The sequence below is a fragment of the Nuphar pumila genome, chromosome 12 (assembly GCF_984573655.1).
Source record: "Nuphar pumila chromosome 12, dmNupPumi1.hap1.1, whole genome shotgun sequence".
Taxonomy (NCBI): domain Eukaryota; kingdom Viridiplantae; phylum Streptophyta; class Magnoliopsida; order Nymphaeales; family Nymphaeaceae; genus Nuphar; species Nuphar pumila.
The window spans coordinates 32,536,032-32,563,006 of record NC_143260.1 but is presented as its reverse complement, the minus strand read 5'-3'; the positions used below and the strand labels follow the sequence as shown (position 1 = coordinate 32,563,006).

At 37.4% G+C, this 26,975-nt stretch overlaps 1 protein-coding gene across 1 annotated transcript; it reads right to left on the bottom strand.

Annotated features, from left to right (window-relative positions):
* Nucleotides 1–802: 802 nt before the first annotated feature.
* ACBP4 (acyl-CoA binding protein 4) lies at nt 803–24,992 on the bottom strand. The gene is made up of 18 exons (XM_089983054.1): nt 24,777–24,992; nt 24,291–24,361; nt 21,820–21,883; nt 21,662–21,733; nt 20,446–20,634; nt 20,255–20,332; nt 7,452–7,562; nt 7,225–7,291; nt 7,074–7,135; nt 6,435–6,574; nt 4,990–5,116; nt 4,792–4,906; nt 3,495–3,583; nt 2,814–2,897; nt 2,550–2,735; nt 2,270–2,425; nt 2,119–2,178; nt 803–1,250 (listed from the first exon to the last, which is right to left on the bottom strand). Exons 1-18 carry the CDS (start codon nt 24,939–24,941, stop codon nt 1,065–1,067), a joined length of 2,022 nt encoding a protein of 673 aa, XP_089839180.1. The 5' UTR covers nt 24,942–24,992; the 3' UTR covers nt 803–1,064.
* Nucleotides 24,993–26,975: the final 1,983 nt, after the last annotated feature.

Genomic DNA, 26,975 nt, shown 5'->3' with positions numbered 1-26,975 from the left:
AACAATGTGATAAAAACAATCAATTTCTTGTATTGCTTCAAGCGACAATTATTTAGGCATTCGACCAATTAGAGATCAGGATGTATTGGGAGATCTACTGTTCCATAAAAAATGTACATCTGCCTTAAACGGTCAAACTGGTAAAGCTCCACATATCTCTGTTGCATGCAATGTTGTCAGTATCGGTACTGGCCCCGAAATCGATTTTCAAAGCCATTCAGGAAATCTGCCGATTTCGATCCCCTGACCGAAATCCAGTTTTCAACCAGGGGATGACAAGTGTCAGTAAAATATTAAAAATTATTGTTAACAATTTTTTGGCGTTTTTGAAAAATAAGCTGAATCAGCCGTGCTTCGTATCGACTTTGGGTTGTTACCAATGTTGCTAGTATCGTTGCAAATCAACCTGGCATACCGTATCGGTAAATATTTGATTCGCAACTGACCCAGTTTGTTTTTGTTTTCAATTAAATCGGAAAAATGCTATAAACTAGTACTTAATATTGTTTCATCTGCTGGTTGAAAGTTGGCCTAATCAATTTGTTTAATTTGAGAATCGAGCTGATTCGTCTGAATCCTTGGCCAAATGATTCAATGGCCGATACGATTCTGATCGGCCATACAACTTTGGTTGCACGCATACGAGAATAATGGCGTTTTGTTTGGTCTTTCAAGCGGTGCCTTCTACTTCTCAAAATCCGAGTCTTTTTGTTCTGTTGACTTTACTATTTGATTACCTTGTGTGGGATTCAATTGCCTAAGATAATTGAGCGAAAAAAAAAACATATATTAAATGCTCATGTCACTCCGAAATATACCATCTGCCAGGTTCATCTAAATTAATTTTACAACATATTAAGAAATCAAAAGTCAAATATCCCTACGATATTCCCACAATTGCTTTGCTGTATCTGGAAAATGCAATCAAATTTTAAGACAACAAAAAGGGTTGGAAGGGGATAAAGAAACAAAAAGGTATGGGTTACTCTTATTTCCCTTTTACATGAAAATCTAAAGTGAATACAGAAACATGTATATTTATAAAAAGGAAGCCGAAAAAACAGTCAAGCATCGGACTTTTGATCGGGAGGAGTTCCTGCAATCCATCCCCACAACCCATTGGAGCTATGCCTCTGTTTTGCATCCAAGGCGGCCTGTTCAGATGCAACTTTCTGTCGACGAAGCAGTTCTACTTCCTTCTGCAATGTTTCCATGGACTGTAACTTCTGCTGTAACTCGGCCACATCAACCTGCTCAACCAAATGAGAGTTTAGTAATGAGCGAGTCTAAAACCTTTAGAGAGAGGCTTTCCTCATCATAACTGGTACATGGTTAAAACAACAAATTCTGTATTCTAGTCTTATTTTGGATTCCTGAAATCTAAAGGAGCCAGACTTTCCAATGTTTTCAGAATACTAGTTTATTCAAACTATCGCAAAGCATTAGCTTCACATGCCTCACATTCTACGTAAAGATATTACTTATACCCAAAAATGATTTTCGAAAATGGAATGGCAAACCCTTCAATGAACAGGCAATGCCTGAAAATTGCATAAGGTGAAGCATAAGATCATATCAGAGGAAACCATACTGAATAATATTTGTTTGCTGTATTATAGTGAATTTGGAGGGTTTGGCTATGCAACATACGACAATTATAAGCATGAAGGTGGTGCACATCATCAGAACAAGGGAGATCACAAGAACTAAATAATTAATACAGAATTAGGGACTCATGTTAAATGGCTGGCAAATAGATGGAAATTGCTGAACGTAAGAACCAAGCGTTCTAATTTTCTAGTAACACTACCCTTTCTAGATCCTCATTTTTAATTGTGAAGCTCCGGAAACTCTTTGAAATTAAAATCAGGATGTTTATTTACTGTATACATCTAACTTTTGAAAAAACAATCAATGGTCTCGAGTTTTCTTCATGACAACAACTATTGCCATGTAATATATGTTTCCACATTCAGATTTGTTATCTATAAACTTTTATGTTTTCAGCTATATTTGGGTATGTTTTTGCTTATACTGCAAGTAAATATAGATTCAGCCAATACATTCCATCACACAACATATTTGGAAAAAACAAATCTAAATGCTATAAGTGCAAACCTCGAGCTTGAAACATCTTGACTGTTCAGCAGCAAGCTGACTACGAACAGATTGAAGTTCCTGCATAATGCAGCAAGGATCAGAATGAAGTTCCAATATTTGATTGATGTGTTCAATTTGTACAGCTTCACAGAAAAGCAAAATTTCTTGCCTGGTTAAGCTCTACATTGAGTATCTCAGCTTCTGCCACGTCTTGCCTCAGCTGGAGGGTCAACAACTGCTCCTTGGTTAGAGCTGCCTCTACACTTTCCTTCTCGGCCTTGAGGGTTGCAATGAGCCGCTCTCCAGTTTCCTCACTGCTAACATTCTGGAAGAAAACATATTTCAGCTAATGTGGAATTATCATTTGGAAGTAAACCCAGTATGATTTGTTTATCAGCATCCATCCAACTGAAAAAAAAAAAACCATTATGCATGAAACATCTTACTACCAGAGTGTCTAGTTCAGCATTGTCCATAACAATTTCTCGTATTTTTCCATCTTGAGTAGTTTCAAACTCGGACTCCACATCCCTTGTTGCATTTGTTGTAGGAAGCAAAGCAGCAACGCTATCTGTTGCTGATGCATCCATCTTTGATGGTAAGGTTGATTTATGGCTTGGTTTAAGAACATGAACCTAACAAAACAGAGGATGCATGTTAAAATGCCCTTAAAAAGAGGTTTGCTATTAGAGGAATATTATCGCATGATTTACCTCATCGTTGTAACGCCCGTTATATCCACCAAATGAAATAAGAATGTCTTCCCCGCTATAAGAGCTCACAGCCAAACTCAAACCCTTCAACACAATGAAATCCAGACATTGGCAACAACCAACAGGTGATGATTAGCAAACTGCATGAAGAAAGTTGAGGCTGCTATCAGGAAGAACTAGCAGGACAATTTGTTTCAAAGATTTAGGTGTCACTTGGACATTAGACAAATAAGATGGTGTTCCTTGTCATTATGAAAAAGAAATTTTTTTTACTTATTTGCAATTTGAAGATACTACTTTTCCAGTACTATTGGCTATAGTTGCTAGATTTTTTTGTGAGACAAATAAGATGTTACCATAACTGGGAAGCTTTGGTTGTTGAAGTCGACAAATTTGCCACAAGATCTGATTTTGGAATAAGACTATCATTTGAAAAAGATGCAGAAGGTGGCAATATCACATGGAAGAAATTCAGTCTTTTTCCTCTTTTTTTGTAGTCAACCTCGGGGAAAGCTTCTATAGGATATGAAAATTTTAGGAGTGTTTTTGTTATTACAAGATATCTATGTTATGTAACACTAAATATACATGGACCGGTCTATTGGTTCCACATCCCTTAATTTTACTCCAACAATGATTCTATACAAAAAAGTACCATGCATCAGGGGCAACCGATCTTACCTCACTTGCAAGTGGGACACGTCCTTCAACAGTAGTCACAACAGACCACGTGAGTGCAGACATGTTTAGAACAACCGTCTCTAAGGCCCCTGCAAAATTAACCACCTGCAAGGTTATCATCAATTCCAGGAGATAAAGAGCAATGAAGTATTGCAATTTTGGAGAGTAGCATTCTGATGTGCTTTTGGTGCATCCACAACTGCATGAATAACAAAACTACTTAGGCATATATACAAGAGGTGCATCCAGTGACCATGTTTATAGTAGCGTATGATGCAGATGCCCCTATAAATCTCTATCTTGTATTTCTAACCACCCATATGTAGCACCTGAAAAGAATCAGAGGCACACCCACCAAATAAGATACACCTCCAGATTGGGATGATGATATGCTTGACAATACAAAGTGCATTCCAATTTATGAAAGCCAAAGTTGCCAAGATGTTTGAAATAAAACCAGGGCCGTCACCAACATTTAACATAATGTCTCATATCATATCCTTCAGTGACTCCATCTTATGCCACAGTTGTTTAGTTGGTCCAAAAAGTTACCCTCTTAACAGGACAAGTTGAAATCAATGAGTGGCACTAGTCTGTTCTGGAGAGAATGCAACATGTTGCAAACAATTAGATACCCCTACACTCCTACATCCTCATGGTTCCTGACCAAGAGGTCACCCAGTGAAATATGAATACATATACACATTCGACATATAGGTCAGCAACATAGTTTCTGAAACCAGGGGACTGCCAACACCATTCTCCAGCCACCAACTGGTGGGAGACAGTTGGTGGGTGCATTGTGTGTTCGTGTGTGCATGTTTGACGCAGACACCCAATGTCACAGATTTCACATCAATCATGTATAGATATTAACTCCAAAAAAGAAATGCTTCAACTTTCCCTTGGAAATGGATTCTTCATAAGTAGTGGAAAAGCATTTAGTATGTTGCAAACCCTTTAAATTAAGTGAATTTAATGAATCATAGAGTAACATATGGCTCCTTCAAGTTAAACAGCATAGTATCATTTGTCTCATTTAGTTATTTATAAAAACGCAACTGCCCAGTATGATTCCATTGTAAATTCAACAAGGACATTTTTCTTGAATTGTAAATAATCACATTAGGAATTATAAACTTGGTTGCACCATTTAACAGAAAGAACCATCAAGATATTTCAGGCAGCTACTTAGCATAGCCAAGGTGTGGATGTGGTTTGATTGCCAGCAGATAAAAGCACCGAGAAAGAAAGGACCAACTACCAAAAGCCTAAATGGTCAAGTTCAAAGACGTACCACTCTGATTATCTCCTCCACCAACTATAAACCAATTTTCTCCTACAGTTACACCTGCATGCCCAGCTCTGGGAGTTGGGATAGTACCTTGTACTGTTGGCCTTGACCATTCCATCTGCAACAAAACCAGTATAAAAAAGTTTTTCTTCTACAGATTCCTTAGTATGAATTATGGCTGGTCAAGTAAATGTCCCATACACTCTGCAGGTCAAGAACATGCAAATCATTGAAGCATGTAGCATGTGAGCCACCACCAAATATCAATAAGTAACGCTCTGCATGCACAGCAGCAGTGTGATCTGACCTTGGTAAAGGAGGTATCCCCCTACAAATAAAGAATTAAATAATTTTGAATTATTCCACTTGCATGTATAAAAGTTTTCAAAACAACTAGTGTACATAAAAATCCTACAATATGGCTTAGTAGGCAATGACAATGCACCTTTGGCATTAAGCATACAAAATAGGTGCATGAGGCACATGCAAAGAATGGACTTGATGACTGAATATTTACGTGGTATTTTAAGTTTCTGTAATCTGTTTATTGCTTTTGTGAAGCTTACTGCATGCAAACAAGCACACACACACAGAGGAATGCACACATGCACGCCAAATCACCCTCCTAAAGGAGGGTTCTTATTAAAGAGTAAAGGTGATGGGCTTTTCAAAGTTTAGAAAATAAAATCTGTGTGTTAGCTTATGATATATTTAAAGAGTCCAACATTTGTGCATGTGTGTGTGTGAGAGAGAGAGAGAGTACAATCCAGCTGTTTTTCATTAAAAATTAATCTAAGAGTAAATGAAAAGATCTGTATCTCTCCATCTAATGTTCATTATATTCCCACAAAGCTTCAAGAACTCCTAACAGAAATAAGAAAAGAAAAGACATGATACTAACACCATTTAAAAAAAATATAGTGCCGATCAAATTTGCATTAGACTGCCCTTCCCCAACTTTATTGTATGCAAGTGTGCATGTATCCTGTTACTAATGTGCATGGCATATATTGGACCAATTTACCGCATCAATGTATTGCCCTGAATGGAGTCAACAAGTGCATTTTTCTGCATTTGTAATACATGAAATAAAAAGTTCCAAGTAGGCTCTGTTATGCCTCTTCCTAATCCTAAATGGAATGTAATGATGCAGAGATTCATCTGTATCTATTTTCATACAATTGAATGACCCCTTCTCATAACATAATGAAAATGTATATAAACCTTATTCCTTTCTGGTCGAGTTGAGAAACTTCTTAACATCCAATCTAAGTAGTGTGGCATGTGTATGTGTGTGCCTTTTCCAGTACAGCTCTGCCGTCAGTGATGCAAAAAGCTTGCATGGATGACACCAACCATGCAGTCAAGGATCACTTGACCACACGATGCTCTTAAAACAAGAGGAAGGAAGCTTTTTCACTTATTTAGCACAATTCCAGCACTGGTGAAGTCAGAGACCAATATGGGTGGCATTTTCCAGTGCCCTACACTGCTCGAGTTATGACAGTAAAGGGGGAGGAAGCCTAGTAATGGTCCTTCCAGAATCATGCAAAACAGACAAGTGTACATATATAAAGGATCTCTAGAAAATTAGCAGAAGCCAGAAATCATTTCAGTGTCTAAATAATTTCCGTGAATGAACTTACACAGCATCTACTTCGTCCCAGGTCATTGTTTCTAAATCAAGAATGTGTAGATCATTTAGAAGAGACCTCTTATGATCCTCACCACCAAACATGACCAAGCTTGATCCTACAAGGGTAACAGACTGACCTCCACGGGAAACCTGGGAGGAAGACATAGAACATTAGAAGATAAAAACTTAAAACAAACATGTTGAAAGGAAAGGAATATCAAACAACATTCTTCATTTTAAAGGATGTCTCACTTGGTCAACAACTATGATAGTGTCAGAGCATGATACTGCATAGAAAGTCAGATGGCCTGGCCCTTTTAAAGGAAAAGAATTGAAGAAAAAAAATGAGTCCTAAACAGAGATCACAGAAAGGAAATTTTGGGTTTCCTGGTGCAAACAATTTCTGAAAATCAAGGAATTTCAGTTGAACAATTTGTGTGGTACTTTTACACCTGGAGTATTAAAGGAAAGACCATTAACATCAACTCTGCACAGCATAAATTCCTTTTGTCTTCTGAATCAAACCCAACAAACGTTGTTTTTCAAAAAATCATTTATTCACTTGTTTTTTAACAGAATTCCTTGTTAAACTAGATTGAAATTTTGATAACATATTTGCATATTATCTAGGCTACAATCCCTTACATACCGGAGGCTTCCCATATATCTTCAAGAATGACCAGGTAGATGTTTGCAAATCGAATTCCTTTACTGCCATGAAAAAATAAAAACCAAGTTGAGAGGAAGTTATTTGAAAGTATTTGTGAAACAAAAATAAATTAATATGGATGGACTGCTACCTGTTACAGTTTCAGAAAGATCTTTACTGTGCCCAGCTACAGAAAGAAGTTTATTCTCCCAAGCTATCTTCAGGGGAAAAAAAGTTCAAAATATTAACCATTCCAAACCAAAATGGGAATATACATTAGAAGAAATCTGGACAGCGCTCAGTGGTGACTGATCAAATGAATTGCCTGAGCAATAACCGGAAGAAGGTTTCCAGAAAAGAATTATTCATATTACATACCAAAGAGTGACCTGCAGAAGGAGCTAAAGGCACAGGAGATAAAAATTCTTGAGATTCTGTTGCCACCTTAGGCTCAACCTTGGACCATGTCAATGTTTTCAAGTCCAGAACCTGTCACAACTTGATAGGAACTTAGCACATGAGAACTATAATCCCTCAAATCTGGTCAAATAACAAGCTTTTCAAAACAAAGAGTACATAACAAGCAAAATTAATGTAAGATGCTTCAGCCATAGGGTAATCCATATTTCGTACTACCCTCCACCTAGAACTTCCTAATGCTTCCTATTGCTGACCAAACTACACTAAAATTTCATCAGTGTACTGCCAATTTGAAACTTTGGATGGAGATTGCTTCAACCAGCAATTAGAAACCTTAAACACAGAAAACAAGCAATATGCCAGACTGCTCTATACAAAAATCTAGATGATGCATTTGTTAAGTTGTAGATATATGCATATATGTATACCTACACAAATGTATTGATTCTATATTGTACATATATACCTAAGATACCATGACACGACACTTTGGGTTGTAGATATATGCATATATGTATACCTACACGTATGTATTGATTCCATATTGTACGTACATACCTAAGATACAATGACACGACACTTTGGGTGTCGTGCCCATGTCGACACGGGTATGGGTACCGGACACGACATTTTGCATGTCCTACATTATATTACAGGTAAAGGATATATAATATATATTTTCAGTATATATTTTAGATATATAATATATATTTTTCAGTATATATTTAGTTGTGTCCCCGTACCTACATTTTTTAGAATTTCCATGTTGTACCTGAAAAAGTCTATTTGTCGGTGTATTCTTTATTGTATTTGTTATTTTGTATTTCGGGTCTGGATAATATATCAGACCCGACCCATACTGTGAACGAAGGATATATATACATGTTTTAGGTCATGATTTCATTATTGAAAATCGTGACAGTCGCAGCTCCTCCTTTCTCTTTCATCTATCTTTTCACATGTGACGGATCCTAGTGAAATCTAACATGGTATCAGAGCAGAGATCCATCTAGGGCTTCGAAGCTGCTTCCAGAAGGTCTGACCTGAGAGATCGACATGCATCCAATCAAGAGGTTTTCTTCTTCCACACTTTTCTTTCATCTTCTTCTTCTCTCTTTCTTTTACTCCTCTACTATTTTTCGTGTCTGAGTATTCAGATTTGACGTGAATCTGCGTTAGACCAGAAAAGGCTACATTTCTTCTTTCTCCCCGTTCTTCTTTCTATTCTCGCCTCACGATTTGTCTTGAATATTCAGATCTGATTGTGTACATGCGTCAGATTTGAAATATTCAATCATTGCGTTAGATCCCAATTTTTCTTGATCGTGAATATTCTCTGTCTCGCACTTCATCATATTATCATATCTGAAATACTCATATCTGATCGAAAATACTCTTGGTCCCGCAATTCCTATTTCTGTCAAACCTTGTCTGAAACAATCGGATCTGATCATCCATCAGTATCCGATCTGGAATACCATATTTCTTGATTGTTGAATCACGCAAATCGTTGTGTCTAGAAATCGTTATGCCTATAAATCACGGTGTCCACAAATCGTTGTGCTTGTAAATCGTTGTGCTTGTAAATCGTTGTGTCTATAAATCGTTATGTCTATAAATCATTGTGCCTGCAATCGTTGGGCCTGTATGTCGTTGTGCCTGCAAATCGTTGTGCATGAAATACACCTGTTGTCAAATTCCATATTCACGAAACTCTTTGTTCTTGAACCAGCATAGTTTCCATCTGCGATTTATTAAAGTCTGTTCAGCGTGAGCTGATCTGCTCCATTTCCTGCATCTATCACAGCCGTAAAAAAAAGGTAAGAAGGGACGACTAACAAGTTTCTCAAGTAGTGGACTGTGCATCTCGTGAATACCTTGTTAACTTTTAAGCTATGGACTCCCCCCATTATTCTCATACAGGTCTCTCTTCGAGTTTTCTCAATTAGCTTGTTTCTGAAAAATTGACTACCTCAAACTTCTTAATTTGGAAAAGACAAATCATTCCTTTTATAAGGAGTCAAGGTCTCTTAGGTCATCTGGATGGAATCGATTTAGCTCCACTGGAATTCGTTGCGCGAGAAGAGAATGATGACAAAGGGGCAATCTCAATTGTGTATATATCAAAAATGCAAAATATCTCAACTGGGAAAAGAAAGATCAGTCAGTGGTCGCATACATTATCTTTACGCTCTCTCAAGAGGTACTTATTGCAATTCCTGATAATTGCACAGCCATGCAACTTTGGGAGAAACTGGTTCAGACATATTCACAAGTTTCTCAAGCAAGAATGGTTTTTCTCATGAGAGAATTTCAGCTACTGAGAAAAGACTCCATGACTATCATGAAATATCTAAACAAGATGAAGACCATCACAGATCAACTTGCGGTTATAGAATGTGTTGTGAGCGACAGTGAAATGGTGCAACAAACCTTGAGTGGATTGGGATCAGAATATAACATGATTGTTACTTCATTATTGTGTTTGCCAGCTCTTCCCACCTTTGATGAGCTTCGAGCTAAATTAATTCAGTATGAAATCACTCTGAAAGGCTTTTCTGAGGATAATCGCACTCATATGAATACCCAAGAGGTCTTTGCCACATGAATGACTTATGGTTGAGAACGAGGGCGAGGAGAACAAGGGCAAAATGGACACGGGGGACGTGGATTACTTCTTACACCCACCGTTACTCAGGGATCAAGACCCATTCCCACATGTTTCTTTTGCAACAAAAGGGGGCATATCAAGGCGAATTGTTGGCATAATCCTGAAAATAAAGGAAAGTCCCATCAGACAACATCCAAAAGGAAGTCCAGCAGCACCAAAGACAGTGGAGCGATAAAAGAGTTATTAATATATGTCTTGTCCGGATTGAATCTAAAGCAAAATGAACAAGAAACTTGGTTCGTTGACTCTGGGGCAGCAACTCACGTGACCAGTGATGCAGGTAAACTTTTCAAATCTATTCACTATTTTGGAAAAAGTATGATTGTCACTGGAGATGGATCTTCCCACCCTGTTACTCATATTGGAAAGTCTATCATTCCCCATGTCACATTTTACTCATGAACTCTCTAATGTCCTTCATGCTCCCAATATCAAGAAAAATATTGTCTTTGTTTCTAAACTTGTTGATGATAATCATGCTTCAATCGAATTTACTCCCTTCTCTGTACAGGTCAAGGACCTTCGCACGAGGGAAACATTCGTTGAAGGAAAGAGACAAGGCAATATGTATGTTTTTCAAGAAGACCCACGTCATTCGGCTTGTCCTGCTCACCCGGATTTGAAGTCTCTATTAGAGTTATGTCTTTCTGAAAATGTTCTTAGTATTTCTGAATCTAATAAACCTTCTCTATGGCACAATCGTTTAAGACATTGTGGGAGTCATTTTATTGAGAAACTTGTTTCTAATGATCTTATTCCAAAAGAAAGTCTCAATGTGGAAGAGAGAAGTCAAAAGTATTTCAGTTGTCTTTTATGTAAGAGTCATGTATTACCTTTGTGTTCCATTAATAAGAGAGCTTTAAAGCCTTTTGAGATAATATGTTCTGATGTATGGGGGTATGCTCCGGTCATCTCTGGATCTGAAAGCAAGTACTATCTAATTTTTGTTGGCAGTTACTCTCGATACACCTAAATATACTTCATGAAAAATAAGTCTGAAGTTTTCCTTTTGTTTCAGAACTTCCTATCCTCAGTAAAAAATCAATTCTCCGAGTCCATTCAATTTTTCCAATGTCATGGAGGAGGAGAGTTCACGTCCAGTGACTTCATTTCTTTTCTTCAAAATAATGGGATAGAAAGAAGAGTGTCATGCTCACACACGCCACAACATAATGGGATTGCTGAGCGCAAACATAGGCATATTGTTGAAAGTGCGATGAGTATGCTTCATGACAGTCATCTTCCCATCAATCTGCGGTCAGAAGCTTTTCATTCTGTTGTACATGTGATAAATAGACTGCCCATGATTGTTTTAGAAAACAAGTCTCCTTATCACTGCCTTTTTGGAATTCATCCTGATTGTCATGACCTACGTGTTTTTGGATGTATTTGTTATGTGCATATTGATCAATCCTTAAGAAACAAGTTTCAGGATAAGTCTCAGAAGTGTAGATTTGTGGGATACGTGGATGACTACAAAGGATACAGATGTTATGATCCCATTAGCAAATGCATCAAAATCTTGAGAAATGTTGTTTTTGATGAGCTGAACTTCGATCATAAAATTGACACAGGTGACATGTCCTCTACCTCAGTTGTTGAAGTTTATTACCCTTGACTGAATTCAGAGCTCTTTGATAGTTCGAATGAAGAATGTCATTCGGACTGTGTGCAACACGAAGAAGAGAGTCCCAAGATCGTTGGTACATCGGAATCACAGAGTTGTGAAGCAACACCACCATTGGAATCGGGAAGGTACAAGGGCATTTCCTACACCAGACAAAGAACGGCTGCTTCAGGACCCCTAAATCGGGCTCAAGAGGTTGCACCTACCTCCTCACACACCCTTGACGTCAGGAGGTCCAGTCGCATGCGGCATCCTATTGATAGGTGGGTTAGCTAGTGAAATGAAATGGGGATCTTCGAAACACGAGCTTAGATTAACAAGGGCAAGTGTCAAGAATGACACTAAAGCATAACCCTTAAAAAGGGTATAACTGGAAACAAAATAAAAATAAAAAATGTATTCTTTATTGATATGAAAAACCAATTGCTTAAGAAGCATTGGAATGAAATACAAGAGGGGCTGCACCCCTTTATATACACAGCTGAAAGAGGACTCAATAGAGCTGTTGGACTGTGTCAGTCCAACAGCTCTATTGCTAGTCAAGTCTGGACAGGACTTGACTAGCAAGAGTCATTCTAGTTCAAACTGAACTAGATGACATAAAGACAAAAAATAAAAATAAAGGAAAAAAATTACAGAAAAGAAAGAAATGAAAAATGTATTTATATATATATATAATAATATAATATTATTATATATACATATATGTACAGTTTTACATTTTAACACTCTCCCTCAAACTTACGGTACAATGAGCGAAAGTTTGTCTAAGAGAAAGTGAAATCGGGGAGCAGCGAGGGGCTTTGTAAAGAAGTCTGCTAACTGATATTCTGAAGTGACATATGGCAGATCAATTATCCCGTGTAGATATTCCTCTCAGACGTAGTGACTATCCATTTCGATGTGTTTGGTGCATTCGTGGAATGTTCTGTTACTGGCAATGTAGATCGCACTTTTGTTGTCACAACACATTTGTGAAGCCTTTGTTGCTTCAGCTCCCATGTCAGCAAGCAGTCGTCGAAGCCAAACTACTTCCATGGTCGTGGTTGCCATGGCTCTGTATTCAGCTTCGGTGGATGAGAGAGATACCTTCTGTTGCTTTTTACACATCCACGAGATCAATGATTCCCCTAAAAAGACACAAAAGCCAGTGGTTGAGTGTCTGTTATTGGGATCACCTCCCCAATCAGCATCAGTATATGCAATTAAATCAAGAGAAGAGGAGGAAGATAAGAAAAGTCCTCGTGAAAGAGAGGACTTAATGTATCTGATAATACGCATGACTGCTCCCATATGAACAAAAGTAGGAGCATGTTGAAATTGACTTGCTGTATGAACAGCATGTGTTATATCTGGTCGGGTAATGGATAGATAGGAAAGTGCCCCGACAAGCTGTCTGTAAGGAGTAGGGTCTGCAAGAAGTTCTCCATCATCAATCTTCATTTTAGCATTAACAACTTTTGGAGTGTCAACTTTCTTATCATCAGTAATACCAGACCTGAAAACAATATCAAAAGCAAATTTAGTCTGAGATAATAAATATCCTCTAGGAGAATAAGCAACTTCAATGCCTAAAAAATATCTCAACAAGCCCAAATCAGTCATTTCAAAATAAGATTTAAGAAGTGTTTTGATTGTTTCAACTCCCTGTTTATCGCTTCCGGTGATGATCATATCATCCACATAGAGAAGAAGCACAATGATCCCTGCATCAGAATTCTTAATAAACAAAGCAGTGTCAGTTAAACAGAATTGAAAACCAATATCAATCATAACACGACTAAACCTATCATACCAAGCTTTTGGTGCTTGTTTAAGTCCATAAAGAGCTTTTTCTAAGCGAAAGACTTTACCCTTAGGAATACTTAGACCAGGAGGGGGTTCCATATATACTTCTTCCACTAGCTTTCCATTTAAAAAAGCATTTTTGACATCCATTTGAAAAATAGACCATTTTTTTATAGAAGCTAAGGCAATTAAGGTTCGGACAGTAGTCATACGAGCCACCGGAGCAAAGGTTTCTTCATAATCAATCCCATATTCTTGGGCATAACCTTTGGCTACTAAACGGGCTTTATATCTTTCAAGAGTACCATCACTCTTGGTTTTAATTTTATAAACCCATCGACATCCTATAGTTTTCTTCCCTGGAGGAAGATCTTGAATATTCCATGTAGAAGCCTTTTCAAGTGCATCTAATTCAGCTTTCATGGCTTCTATCCATTTGATATCATTTTTTGCTTGAAAATATGTGGATGGTTCTTCATATGAGTGAATTAATGCAATAACTGCCCTATATGTGGGTGAGAAAGACTCGTATGATACAAACTTTCCTGGAGGCCTCGAGATTCGGGATGATTGTCTAGTTGGAATGTTAGAATATTTCTCAAGTGCACATGGAGGATTAGACTCTTGTCGCCTGGAATATTGAATACTAGTATCTCTATGAACTTCTTCATTTCCAACATTAAGATCAATAATTCTTTGATCATCATCAAAGTTACAGTTAAGGTCATATTCATCAGATGTTGATGTTAGATCTAGCAAAAAGGAGTACTCAGTGACGTCTTTTAATTTTCTAAAATCAAAGAAGCTCTCCTTTTCAAGAAAGGAAACATTTCTAGACACATATAATTTATTATTTTTGAAGTCAAAACATCTATAACCTTTCTGGTTTTCAGCATATCCTAAAAAGGCACAGGGAATCACACGAGGGGAAAGTTTATCATTTTTGTCAGTAAATATGAAACATTTGCACCCAAATATTCTTAGTCTAGAGTAGTCTAGAGAAATGTTCATAAGTTTTTCAATGGGAGTGATATTTTGTAACGAAGAAGATGGCATCCTATTAATGAGATAGGTGGCAGTTAAGGCAGCTTCTGCCCAAAAGTCTTTCGGGACTTGATTTGCTATTAATAAAGTCCTAGTGGTTTCTATAATATGGCGATGTTTTCGTTCTGCCAGTCCATTTTGTTGAGGTGTATAAGGACAAGATCTTTGATGTGTGATGCCATGCAATTTAAGATAATTTTGAAAATCTGTGGATAAAAACTCTCCCCCTGAATCTGTGCGAAAAATAGTAATATCATTTTGAAACTTGTTTTTAACCATATTATGAAAAGTTTGAAAGTATGAACATACTTCAGACTTATGTTTGAGAAAATACATCCACGTATGTCGGGAGAAATCATCGACAAAAATAACATAGTAAACAAATCCTCCTTTAGAAATTACTGGTGCAGGACCCCAAACATCCGACTGTATTAATTCAAGTGGTCTTGAAGAGAAAAATGTTCTGTTCTGAAATGGTAATCTTTTCATTTTGCCGAGAATAAAATCTTTACAATCTGATTCAGAGTTACAAAATTTCCCTAGATTTGGAAAATGTTGGATTTTGGCTATAATGTGGGTGACCAAGTCTCTTATGCCACAGTTTCAACTCTTATTTTTGAATATTATAACAAAAAGCTTTCTTCGGCATTTCCAAAAAATCCATGTAATAGAGTCCTTCTCTATGACCTTCCCCAATCAGCTTGCCTGACTGGCGATCCTGTACCCAACAACCATGAGAAGAAAAAGAAATATTACACCCATAATCAGAAATTTGAGATACAGATAAAAGATTTAAATTTAATTAAGGAACATGTCTAATTTCTGGAATAAAAAATTTTTTTGTTTTATAATTTTTTTCAAAATTTCCTATTCCTTCTATTTCAAGAGAAGTCCCATCAGCAGTAAAGACCTTTGACACACTTGTTTTATTTTTAACACATTTGGATAGACTTTGATTATTTGGGGTCATATGAAAAGATGCACCAGAGTCAAGAAGCCAAGAAACTTTACCTAGATCAGAAAAAGATGAGGCTGTTGCGCCGGTTGAAGCTTCAGATGAGAAAGAGACACCTTTGATGAGAGGCTGAAGAATCTCCATTAGTTGGGCCAGGGAAACTGGTGCATCCTGATCTTTAGGCTCCGATCCAGCAATTGCAGCTCTTTTTTCTCTCAGCTCCTTAAGTTTGGGACATTGTGGCCTGTAGTGTCCCGGTTCATGACAGTGATGACAAATAACTTTCTTTTTATCATAGTCACCATTTTGTCGGTTAAAGTGAGGAGGCCTATATGATCGAACATGATTCCCTGGTCTAAGACACGGCTAAAACAGAATCATCTTCAATTTTTAAAGAACCTTTCCGGAGACGATTTTCTTCCATTGTTAACTCTTCAATAGTTTCAACAATAGAAGAAATTTTTCCCCGGTGAAGTAGGGTCGATTTAGTGGTTTCAAATTCCGGCCTTAATCCAGTGATAAACTGGTAAAAATGTTCAACATCGAGTTGTTTCTGACGAAGCTCGATGTCTTCGGCACAATGCCACTTTGGTTCTAAAAGGGAAAGTTCTTCCCAAAGTTCGGACAACACATTGTAATATTCACGAATAGTTTTGTCTCCTTGTGTCATCATTCGAACTTTTTCTTGGAGGTTGCACACGTGTGCAATATCTTTAAGGGAATACATATTCTTAAGGTATTCCCATGCCTTATCGGCATGATCAAATTTGGCAAGACTTGAGCATTTTTTAATGTCAACGCTATTGATAAGCCATGACATTATCTTCGCATGAGATATTCTCCATTCTTTCCATTTCTTCTCGTATGAGGCAATAGCCTTGATTTTCTCTTCTTCCGATAGAGGGACCTCTTTATCTCCCTCCTTTTTACTAAGAGATAGCTTAGGTTCCGAATCGGAACCATCCACAATCCCCCATAAGCCTTTTCCCCATATATGGTGCTTCATGATTGAAGCCCATGTTACATAGTTCGTATCGCTTAGTTTCATAGGCATGATGGTGACTTTATCATTGTCATCCATCGATTACAAGGAGAGAAAGAATAGGGATAGAAGAGAAACAAGAAGGAAAATGAAAAAGAAAGAAAACAAAAAAAAACAATACAACAAGATGTGAAATCTTCTCCAATGAAGTGATAAAACACTTCTCTTCAAGTGGCGAACACTTTTGCAAACGGGCACGGAAACCGAGGCAGCTTTTCCTCAAGATTTAGTACTTCCGCGGCTCTGATACCATGCAATGAAATGGGGATCTTCGAAACACGAGCTTAGATTAACAAGGGCAAGTGTCAAGAATGACACTAAAGCATAACCCTTAAAAAGGGTATAACTGAAACAAAATAAAAATAAAAAATGTATTCTTTATTGATATGAAAAACCAATTGCTTAAGAAGCATTGGAATGAAATACAAGAGAGGGGCTGCACCCCTTTATATACACAGCTGAAAGAGGACTCAATAGAGCTGTTGGACACAGTCCAACAGCTCTATTTAGAGCTGTTGGAATGTGTCAGTCCAACAGCTAGAGCTGTTGGACTCTGTCAGTCCAACAACTCTATTGCTAGTCAAGTCTGGACAGGACTTGACTAGCAACAGTCATTCTAGTTCAAACTGAACTAGATGACATAAAGACAAAAAATAAAAATAAAGGAAAAAAATTACAGAAAAGAAAGAAATGAAAAATGTATTTATATATATATAATAATATAATATTATTATATATACATATATGTACAGTTTTACATTTTAACAGCTACAACAATTTCTCCATAGATTTTCAACTCTTTTTGACTACTCTCAACAAGGAGGGTGAACCTATTATGTACTATCAGGCAACCACTTCTAAGAAATGGGTAGAAGCCATGAATGATGAAATGCAAACCTTGCATGAATGTGGAACCTGTGAAATTGTTCCCAGACCGCCTGATAAAAATGTGGTAGGATGCAAATGATTCTACAAAATAAAATATAAACTAGATGGGACCATTGAACGATACAAGGCAAGACTCGTAACAAAGGGTTTCACACAAGAAACAGGACAAGACTATGATGAGACCTTTAGTCCAGTGGTGAGAATGGGAACAATTCAAATCATTTTTTCCTTAGTTGTTGAACATGGATGGACACTGAGTCAACTTGATGTTAAGAATGCATTTTAGCATGAAGATTTGAAGGAGAAAGTTTACATGGAACAACCACCTAGATACTATGAGGAAGATGGTAAGACAAATGTATGCAGACTAAAAAGGGTTATCTATGGTCTAAAGCAAGCATCTCGCTCTTGGTTTGACAACCTCTTTCTTGAGATTCAGAAGCATGGCTTTACTCACTCCCTACTAGATCACTCATTGTTCATCTTTAGAGGGCAAAATGTAATCACCTTATTGCTAATTTATGTTGATGACATTGTCATCACAGGAAACTCTGAGGATCATATCAAAGAAGTAAAGAAACTACTGAGTCAGATATTCAAAATAAAAGACCTTGGAGCCCTGCATTTTCTTGGAGTTGAAGTTGATAGCCGAGCTGATGGGTTGACTCTCACCCAACACAAGTATACGATGGACGTTCTAACCAAAGCAGGTATGAAGGATTGTAAACCTCTAGGGACTCCAAGTATTCTTCACAAAAAACTGAGTGTCTGTGATGGAGACTTGTGTGAGGATCCCACCAGATACCGCAGCCTAATAGGGATGTTACAGTATCTCACATTCACTCGACATGTTATTGTTTATTCAGTCAATCAGGTGTCCTGGTTCATGCATGAACCGCGTACTGGGCATATGGAGGTTGCTAAAAGGATACTCAGATATCTGAAAGGCACAGTTGGGGATAGATTGATATACTCTCCAAAACCATCTGGCAAGGACATGCGCGAGATTACTGTATAGTGTGATGCAGATTGGGCAGGGGATCCAGATGAACGAAGGTCTACATCAGGATATTGCATCTTTATTGGAAGAAACTTAGTATCCTGGAGCAGTAGAAAACAAAAGGCCATTGCTAGATCAAGTATTGAGGCTGAGTACAGATCCATGGTTGCCGCTACTACTGAAGTCACATGGGTCCGACATTTGCTAACTAAAGTAGGAGAAGTGATATCTCGATCTATCTTGTTGTGCGGCAATCAAAGTGCCATCAACATGTCATTCAATCCGGTTCATCACAGTCGCCAAGCACATTGAGATAGATCAACATTTTGTGAGACAAAAGGTTGAAGAAAAGGAGACCGAGCCTGAATTTGTTAACACTGAAAGACAAGTTGCATACATATTCACAAAAGGCTTGACCAAGGATCGTTTTTGGACACTTAAAGGCAAGTTGTTCATGGTTCAAAACCATGATCAACTTGAGGGGGGGGGGGGTGAAAAAGTCTATTTGTCTGTGTATTCTTTATTGTATTTGTTATTTTGTATTCCATGTTTGGATAATATATCAGACCCAACCCATACTGTAAACGAATGATATATATACATGTTTTAGGTCATGATTTCATTATTGGAAATCGTAACAGCCGCAGCTCCTCCCCTTCTCTTTCATCTCACTTTTCACGTGTGATGGATCCTAGTGAAATCTAACAGTACCCTCTGTACTCGTACCCACACCCATACCGGCGTACCTAGGTGACATTATATATATATATATATATATATATATATATATATATATATGGGGTGGGTGCTTAATGATACTTGTTTAATGGGTTTTTCAGGGTTTTTTCATTTTATTTTTAAATTTTGGCCGTACATATGTGATATATGTACTTGATTTTATAGGGATCAGCTCTTGAAGTGTTCGATTCCGACACATGGGTGGGTTTTTATAAGGTTCGAAAAATCAAAGGTCCAAAATCTTTGTAAATTTTTGAGGCTCCAAATATCATTTTTTTCATCGAAAACACATGATCCAGGTGTAGATTCCTCGTAAATCGACCATGCCCAACACATTTATGGGGTCGGAACTGCGAAAAAAACAACAGAAGAACAGAAAAACCCATTAAGCACATATCATTAAGCACCTACCCATCTCTCTCTCTCTCTCTCTCTCTCTCTCTCTCTCTCTCTCTCTCTCTCTATATATATATATATATATATATATATATATATATATATATATATTCCTTTTTTACAGTGCTGTAATAGAAAATAGTCATTGAGGGTATTTCAGTTTTTTCACAGTTTTGTAATAGGCTATGCCCGTTAGGGGCACAATGGTCTTTTATTATTGTTCCTTTTATTTTGATAACCCTGTAATTAAATATTAGGCTGAGGACATTTAGGTAATAGGTATTTAGAGTAGTTGGGACCTCCCCAACTTCTGTATTTTTAGCCATTGGGGAAGGTCCCAATGGCTCTTTAATGTGTGTGTTGTGTATAAATAAGGGAGTTCCCCTTGTATTTTGATGCTTTCTCAAGCATTTGTTTCTAAAAAATCTCTATATTTTTTAATTGTGTTTTGGCCCGTGAGTGGTTTATGTGCATATATTATTGTATTGACCCATAAGAGGTTCTTGTGCTTTTGCTATTGTGTTCTTGTAAGCCCATAAGAGGCAATCTATTGCATTGTTTTACTTCTTTCATTACAGCATTATGGGTACAAATCATTATGGAAAGGGATACCTGAAGATCGTTAAGATAACGGCCATTATGATTTCCACCAAAAATGTACATTTTGTCTTGCACTATAGCAGCTCCATGCTGAAAAAAAACAGCAGGAAAAACTCAATAGGTATAACTACAAAATAATTTCATAGAATAAAACAGTGGCATAACCATAATTTAACATCGTGTTGCTAGTTTTGTGTTCGGACCTCATATCGAGCTTTTGGGCGTTGACCAGATATTGAGGGTGCTACCCATTTGTCATAAACCCCAACGGACCCAAATCCTTCCAAAACAACATCTTTATCCTGTGTCTCCAGAGCCCCATTTTCTACAGGAATGGTCTTTGGCTCTGCAACAGAGTTTCCATTTGACGTGACTGGTTCTGTTCTTGGATTCTGCAGATATCCACAAAAGAAAAGATCAACGGAAAACAGGAATGAATATAGAAAATAGAAGCAGCTAAAACAAGTTAATTTTAGAAATTATTAATTGAACTTTCACTTGAAAAGCCATTTTATCGGCAACCCATATGAATCGTGTTACATTTTCAGAATCTACTAACTAATCAGATTTCATTAGAAAGAGTTATTCAGTAGCTTAAATACACAGTGCCTGAGCAAGTATGGTGGTGGAGAAGGTGCTATGCAGCAGGCATTATGGAAGCAAGTGCACTGCCCAGATTTAAAAATAATGACTTACAAATGGAGCTTAAGAAGATTGTATTTATATAAAATATAAAACCACACCAACAACCTACAGAACAATGGACTGTAGTGTTAGAGAAAAGGACAAAAAAAAAGCATAAAAAAATAACATTTGCTGGAGCTCCTTGAGACGCCCTACATATGTTCACCATCAGGACAGGAAAAAGTAGAATCGTAGAAAATCTTTCACACAGTAAAAAATAAAAACATATGAGAAACATCAATAGAACCATGCAAGGAGTTGTTGGCAAGAGTCTCCAACTCAATTATACAATATGATAAATGAGCATCCCTATGGGAGTGTTAGGGTACCAAAGGAACCATTCATCAGGTATCTAAGGCTGTTCACTCAATTGAATTATACAATATCATAAATGAGCATCCCTATGGCAGTGGTAGGGAACATTTTGTTTGGCCAAAACAAACCTACCGGATTAGACTGTAAACAAGTAAACATGAATGACAATGCAAATCATACTACACAAGGACCGTAAAGAAACAACTCAGCATGAGGTTAAATGATGGCATCAACAACTTTACTATACCAAGATAGTTCTTCTCAGAGGAAGATAATGAGACTATCATGGAGAGAACACTTATGCAATAAATGAACACAGGCAAGTCAGTAGAGTCGTGCTTGGTAAGCAGTCATGGCAAATATAGCATGAAATATGGGGAAACAAATATTAGAAAAACCCAAAAAGTTTTCAGAACTCACATTCATTTCCACATCCACAACAGGCTCTGTGACAAATTCAGGTACTCTTGAATACCAAGCAGGTTCTTCTTCCTACAGTAAGAAACAGATCATATTGTCAGCAGCTGTCTTAAATAAAGAAAATCTGGAAAGATGCATGAATTGTAGTTAATAACAACCTCCAGGATTTTTACAAAGAGGCGCATTGCTTCAGTTTGTGCCATGTTTCCAAGCCCTTGCCAGCTGTAAGGAAATTGTAATTTTTTAAAATATTCCAAAGGACATAACAAGAATGATAAGGAATGACAAAAGCATAACTTTTCACATACATACATGCATTGGGTGCATAAGATCAACAAAGAAAAGCCTTAATTGGAAATTCTTGTGAAGGATCAACAGTAAATTTCCATAGGAAAGTTTACATAATAAAATTCAGAAACATATGTTAGACAAGAAAAAGAGAAAGAAAGAACTAAACAAAGATTCAATTCAATGCAAGAAGGGGAATTATAAAAATGTATCAAATGACAGTAGTTTTCCAAGTTCATAATACATAACACATAATACTGTTAACAAAATTTCGCTGTTGAATGTGATACTAAAAGCTTTCCCCAAAAAGGTATGATGCTAAAAGCTCCTTTAAAAATACCAACCAATAACACGTGAAGATATAGGTGTTAAGTTTGTTAAGGAACAAAAAATGGGTTCCCAGCCAATGATCAATTTTCTGGAGATACCAGCTCCTGTTAAACATATGCATATCACGCCCACCCAATGCAACCGCTGGAAATGTAATTAGCCAAGATAAACATGAGTGATAGTACAACCTTAAAGGTTTCTGAAGTGCTCTAAATTTTTCTAAGATGGGAAGAGTGTTCCTTAAGATGGTGAATTTTGTCAGACAGAAATGCTAAGTTTGTGGTTAGAAATTATATTACAAAATTTAGAGGACAGATGATGCAGATTAGAGGAGGTATGTCTGAAGCTCATGGTGACCTAAGACCAACAAATCCCATTTTTAACACATTTCCAATCAGCTAACCCTTCCTTTATGTTGAAAGTAGATTGGAACAACCATTCGATATGATAAGCTAGAACCTTTCAAGTTTTCAACCAAAAAAGTGGGTTTGGTTTCAAGAGAAGGGATGCATGCCTATTTAAAGGCAGCTAAATAAGGATTTCTTTTAGTGAGAGAGGAAAACTAACCCTAATGAGACAAGTGGATCCCCCACTGCTGCTACCATTCATCTCCACCTATGTCACATGGACACTTCACTTAGCCATGAATTTGTGTGGCCACAAGATGAGCCTGACAACAATAATTCACAAGACAATACACTTCCTGGACATGGTTAAAAACATGTCTCGGACACAATTAACAATATGTTCATGACTTCCAGTATGCTCTAACAATGATATAACTCCTGACTCAAATTGAAGTGTCCCATTTTTTTTCATAATTAGCCATTACCATGACATTCATATTAGTTGCATATTAGTATGTTCTAACATCTTGAAGTCTTGACTTTGTACATTTTAGTTGCATACCAGAAATTTAGAGAGAGAGAGAGAGAGATTGTGTGGACTATCCCATGACCAGCCACTATACCACAAAGCAGCATAATCCAGCTATATGGGAGTTCAAGAACTATGTCAAGGTATAGGCAGTAGACCCTTATGTCCAAGTGAGAGTTGATGGCTCATGTCCATGACAAAGAATTCCTGACTAGTCATTTTTCGTTTAAAACAATTGGAGATATGTAAGATATGCAGTGAAGAATGATACAATTACAATTGTAGGAGAATTGTTGGGTAGTCGTTTTCCTTTTAAAACAAGTGGATCATGAGACCCACCAGTCAACACTAGCTATGGCATAGAGACACGAGGGAGAGTCACAACTCATTGAAACCCTCGCCATACTAAAAGCAGAGAAGAAAAAAAGAAAATGAAATCACCAAATTGGCTATCGTGAAACTGCAAGCTGTGGAGTATGGAGACTCTGTTTGACCATGTGGAGTTCGATTCTTTACATTTTTTCATCTCGTGTCAGCTAGATATCAAGAGAACCAGTTTCTGATCATGACCTCCTATGTTATAGGGACATACCATTTTGGCTGTGTGCCCCTGGGGACAGGACCAAACATGCTGACATGGACACGGATACATACGAATATTATTGTAATATTTTTAGTACATTTTTTTTTTATTTTTAATAAACATTTCAATAAAATATGCTTTAACTATTAAAAGTCAAAAAATAGTTTGATTAAAAATAAAAAATCTCCATATCCTCGTTTCCTATTTTCCAAAAAAAACTTCCGCACATGCGAGTCAAACCCACGTTGGGTGTCGGGTCGTACCCGTATCATTGTGACGAAGCACACCTCACATCATCACTTCATGGATTTTAAGCAACTTGGAAAATAAAATAAAATAAAAAGTAAAAAAGAAAATACCAATTCATATGATTCTACTAGTTAATCAGAATGAATTGTTCCACTTATAATCGAAGTTCACAGCTAACCACATCCAAACAACAAGTCATGCATTTGAAGAAACGCACAAAGGCACATTAAATCACACGGACACAAAGACGTATAAAACCAAAAGCAGAATTTCATGATTATGAATATCCTTTCATACACTAACCTTGTCCATTTGCTGCTCTCAAGGGGACTCCACCCCTTTGGTTTAGGAATCGTGCAAGGTCCCACGGTAGCCTGCAAGTACAAGGAAAAGAAAATGGAACTCAATTTCACATTTCTAATAACGCAAACCCTAAAAAACACCAAAACCAATGCGAGATCCAGTTATGGGGATCCACACGCGTCTCCAACACAAGAACACCGCAGAATTCAACAAACAACACTCCAAGTTTCGTCATTTCCCCCAGATCTCACGCATATCCAATTCCTAGATCCAAGATCTCAACCAATTCCAGCAACGAATACGGATAAAAACCTCAGGAACACTAGAAACCCGACGACTTCGCCGCGAATCTCAAGCGCCGCGAATCTCAAGCAATCTGCCGCGATAAAGGATTTCTACGCAGATTCGACGAATCAAACGGCGGATCGGAGTAGAATTCCCGAGAAACGAATCGAAAGAGAGTGAATCGAGATCGTGATTGCTTACTTGCTGATAGAGACCGTAGAGCAAGAGGGCGACGTCGTTCTGGAAGCGGGAAATCGCGGCGGGCTTGCTCTGCGATCCGCCTACGCCGTCGAAGCCCGCGTAGGTGGCAGCCGCGTAGAACCTCTCCGGGTAGGCGATGCCGGAACTCGCCCTCGCCGTCGCCATTGCTTCCTCCCTCTCCTGCAGAGATCAGCAATCGAGAGAGAGAGAGAAGAGGTCCGAGCGTGGCAACTCCCGCGATACTTGCCTTATTTATAATTTATTAATAATTTATGTTAATATTTACATGATTTACGAAAAACCTCATAATTCACGAGATATTTATTAAGGCTACTAGCATTTCAGTTATTACATTCAGCTGCCTGCTTTTTCGTTCTTATTCCAAGGCACGCTTGAACTTTGTTTAGCAAACAACGAGCAAAATGCCGTCATTATGATTTTTCTTTTTTTCAATAAAAAAGGAATGAGTTGAGTTGTTCTATCATGAATAGGGCTGATAAACGAGTTAAACCAACAGAACAGAGGGTGTTCAATCTTGGTTCATTTCTTGTGTCGAGCCAAGCTAAGCTTGAGCTCATGAGAAGTCCGAGCTAAATGATCTGCATGAGCAAACTCATTTACAATATATATATATATATATATATATATATATATATATATATATATATATATATATATATATATATATATATATATATATATATATATATATATATATATATATATATATAAACAATAGAATTTGTACCCTAAACCTACTAAGCCAAGCTCAAACTAGCTTATTTGCAAAATAAATAAATTGTTTCAAACTTGTAAACAATAAACTTTAACATTTTAAGCTCTAAACTTAGGCCATACACTTTAACCATTTTCATTTTAAAATATAAAACATATGTAAAATATTTTTATTATTAATAAACGAGTCTCTACTAGCCGAGACTAGATGCACATTGGTTGTTGGTGTGCAAGCTTGTCAGCCAATTTCATGAGTTTGAACAAGCTCTTTATGAGCCAAGCCACCAGCGGCTCATCTCATTTCCATGAAGGAGAAAAACGTTATTTTGTGAAATTTAAAATAAGGAGTTGAATGTAATAAACAAATGATTCAGCTGCTTTTGTAAATAGCTGATAGTTTTGCAGCTTTTTGCGGATTGCCCTATTTTAATCTTCTGTCTGGTCCTCTGGATGTCAACGTCAAGGGTTTACATCGGATACCGGGTTGACCCGAACTCCACGCCCCGAATAAGAAGTTTGAATTCTCGAATCTGAGATCCAAGGATTTGATCCGAAAACGGAAGATCTTAGATTCTGGGGCCAAGAGAAATCATTGGGTCAAACCAAACCCGCATATTATTTGGATTGGGTTGAGGTTATCAGTCGGCACTTTTATGCCCATACCCGACACTTCATGACCGGGTCGGGTCAGATGCATGACAAGATCTGACAGGTTGACAAAACCCTCATTTAAAAGAAATGATATGAATATGATGACAGTGATTACCTAACGCTCAAGTCAGTTTAAAAATAGATGCCAAACTTTGTATTTCCAACTGAAAAATACAGGTTTTGTATGCGTTTATTCTATGGCATGGTCAATGGATTGGATTTTATTCCATATCTAACTGAATCCGAGTTCATTTAGTCTGATTTGGTAAGCCAAACCTATATCCGGTTATAATCAGATGCAGATACGGTTTTTGATCTTTTCTTACTGAAACGGACAAGATATCCAAATCCAATTATATGTAAAAAATCAGATTTAGTATGAGGTTACGAGCTTTTCACCATCAGAATCCGAAAAATCGGATTTAGTAGGAGCTTTTCACCATCGAAAACCGAATCCACTTGACCATCATCTGATTAGCCGGACCTAGTACTGGAATGGCAGCATCTGACCTGAATCCAAACCGTTTAAGTCCATTGGCACAGGGTAGATCTGTGGTGAATGGTGTTATACTGTCATGATTTGGCTTTTTTGGGGTAATTTCCCAAACCTAATCATATACATATTTACATGTAACTTGGTTAGATTTTATTGGATTTTGAGTTGGACTCAGATTCAGATTTAGATTGGAAGTCCTACAACTGAGTTCCAATCCGATTAGTAATTGGATACAAGCTTTGCATAACAAGCTAACCACATGGATTTGCATTTAGTTGGATATCCAACACAAACCCGAACCATTTACATGCTCAAAG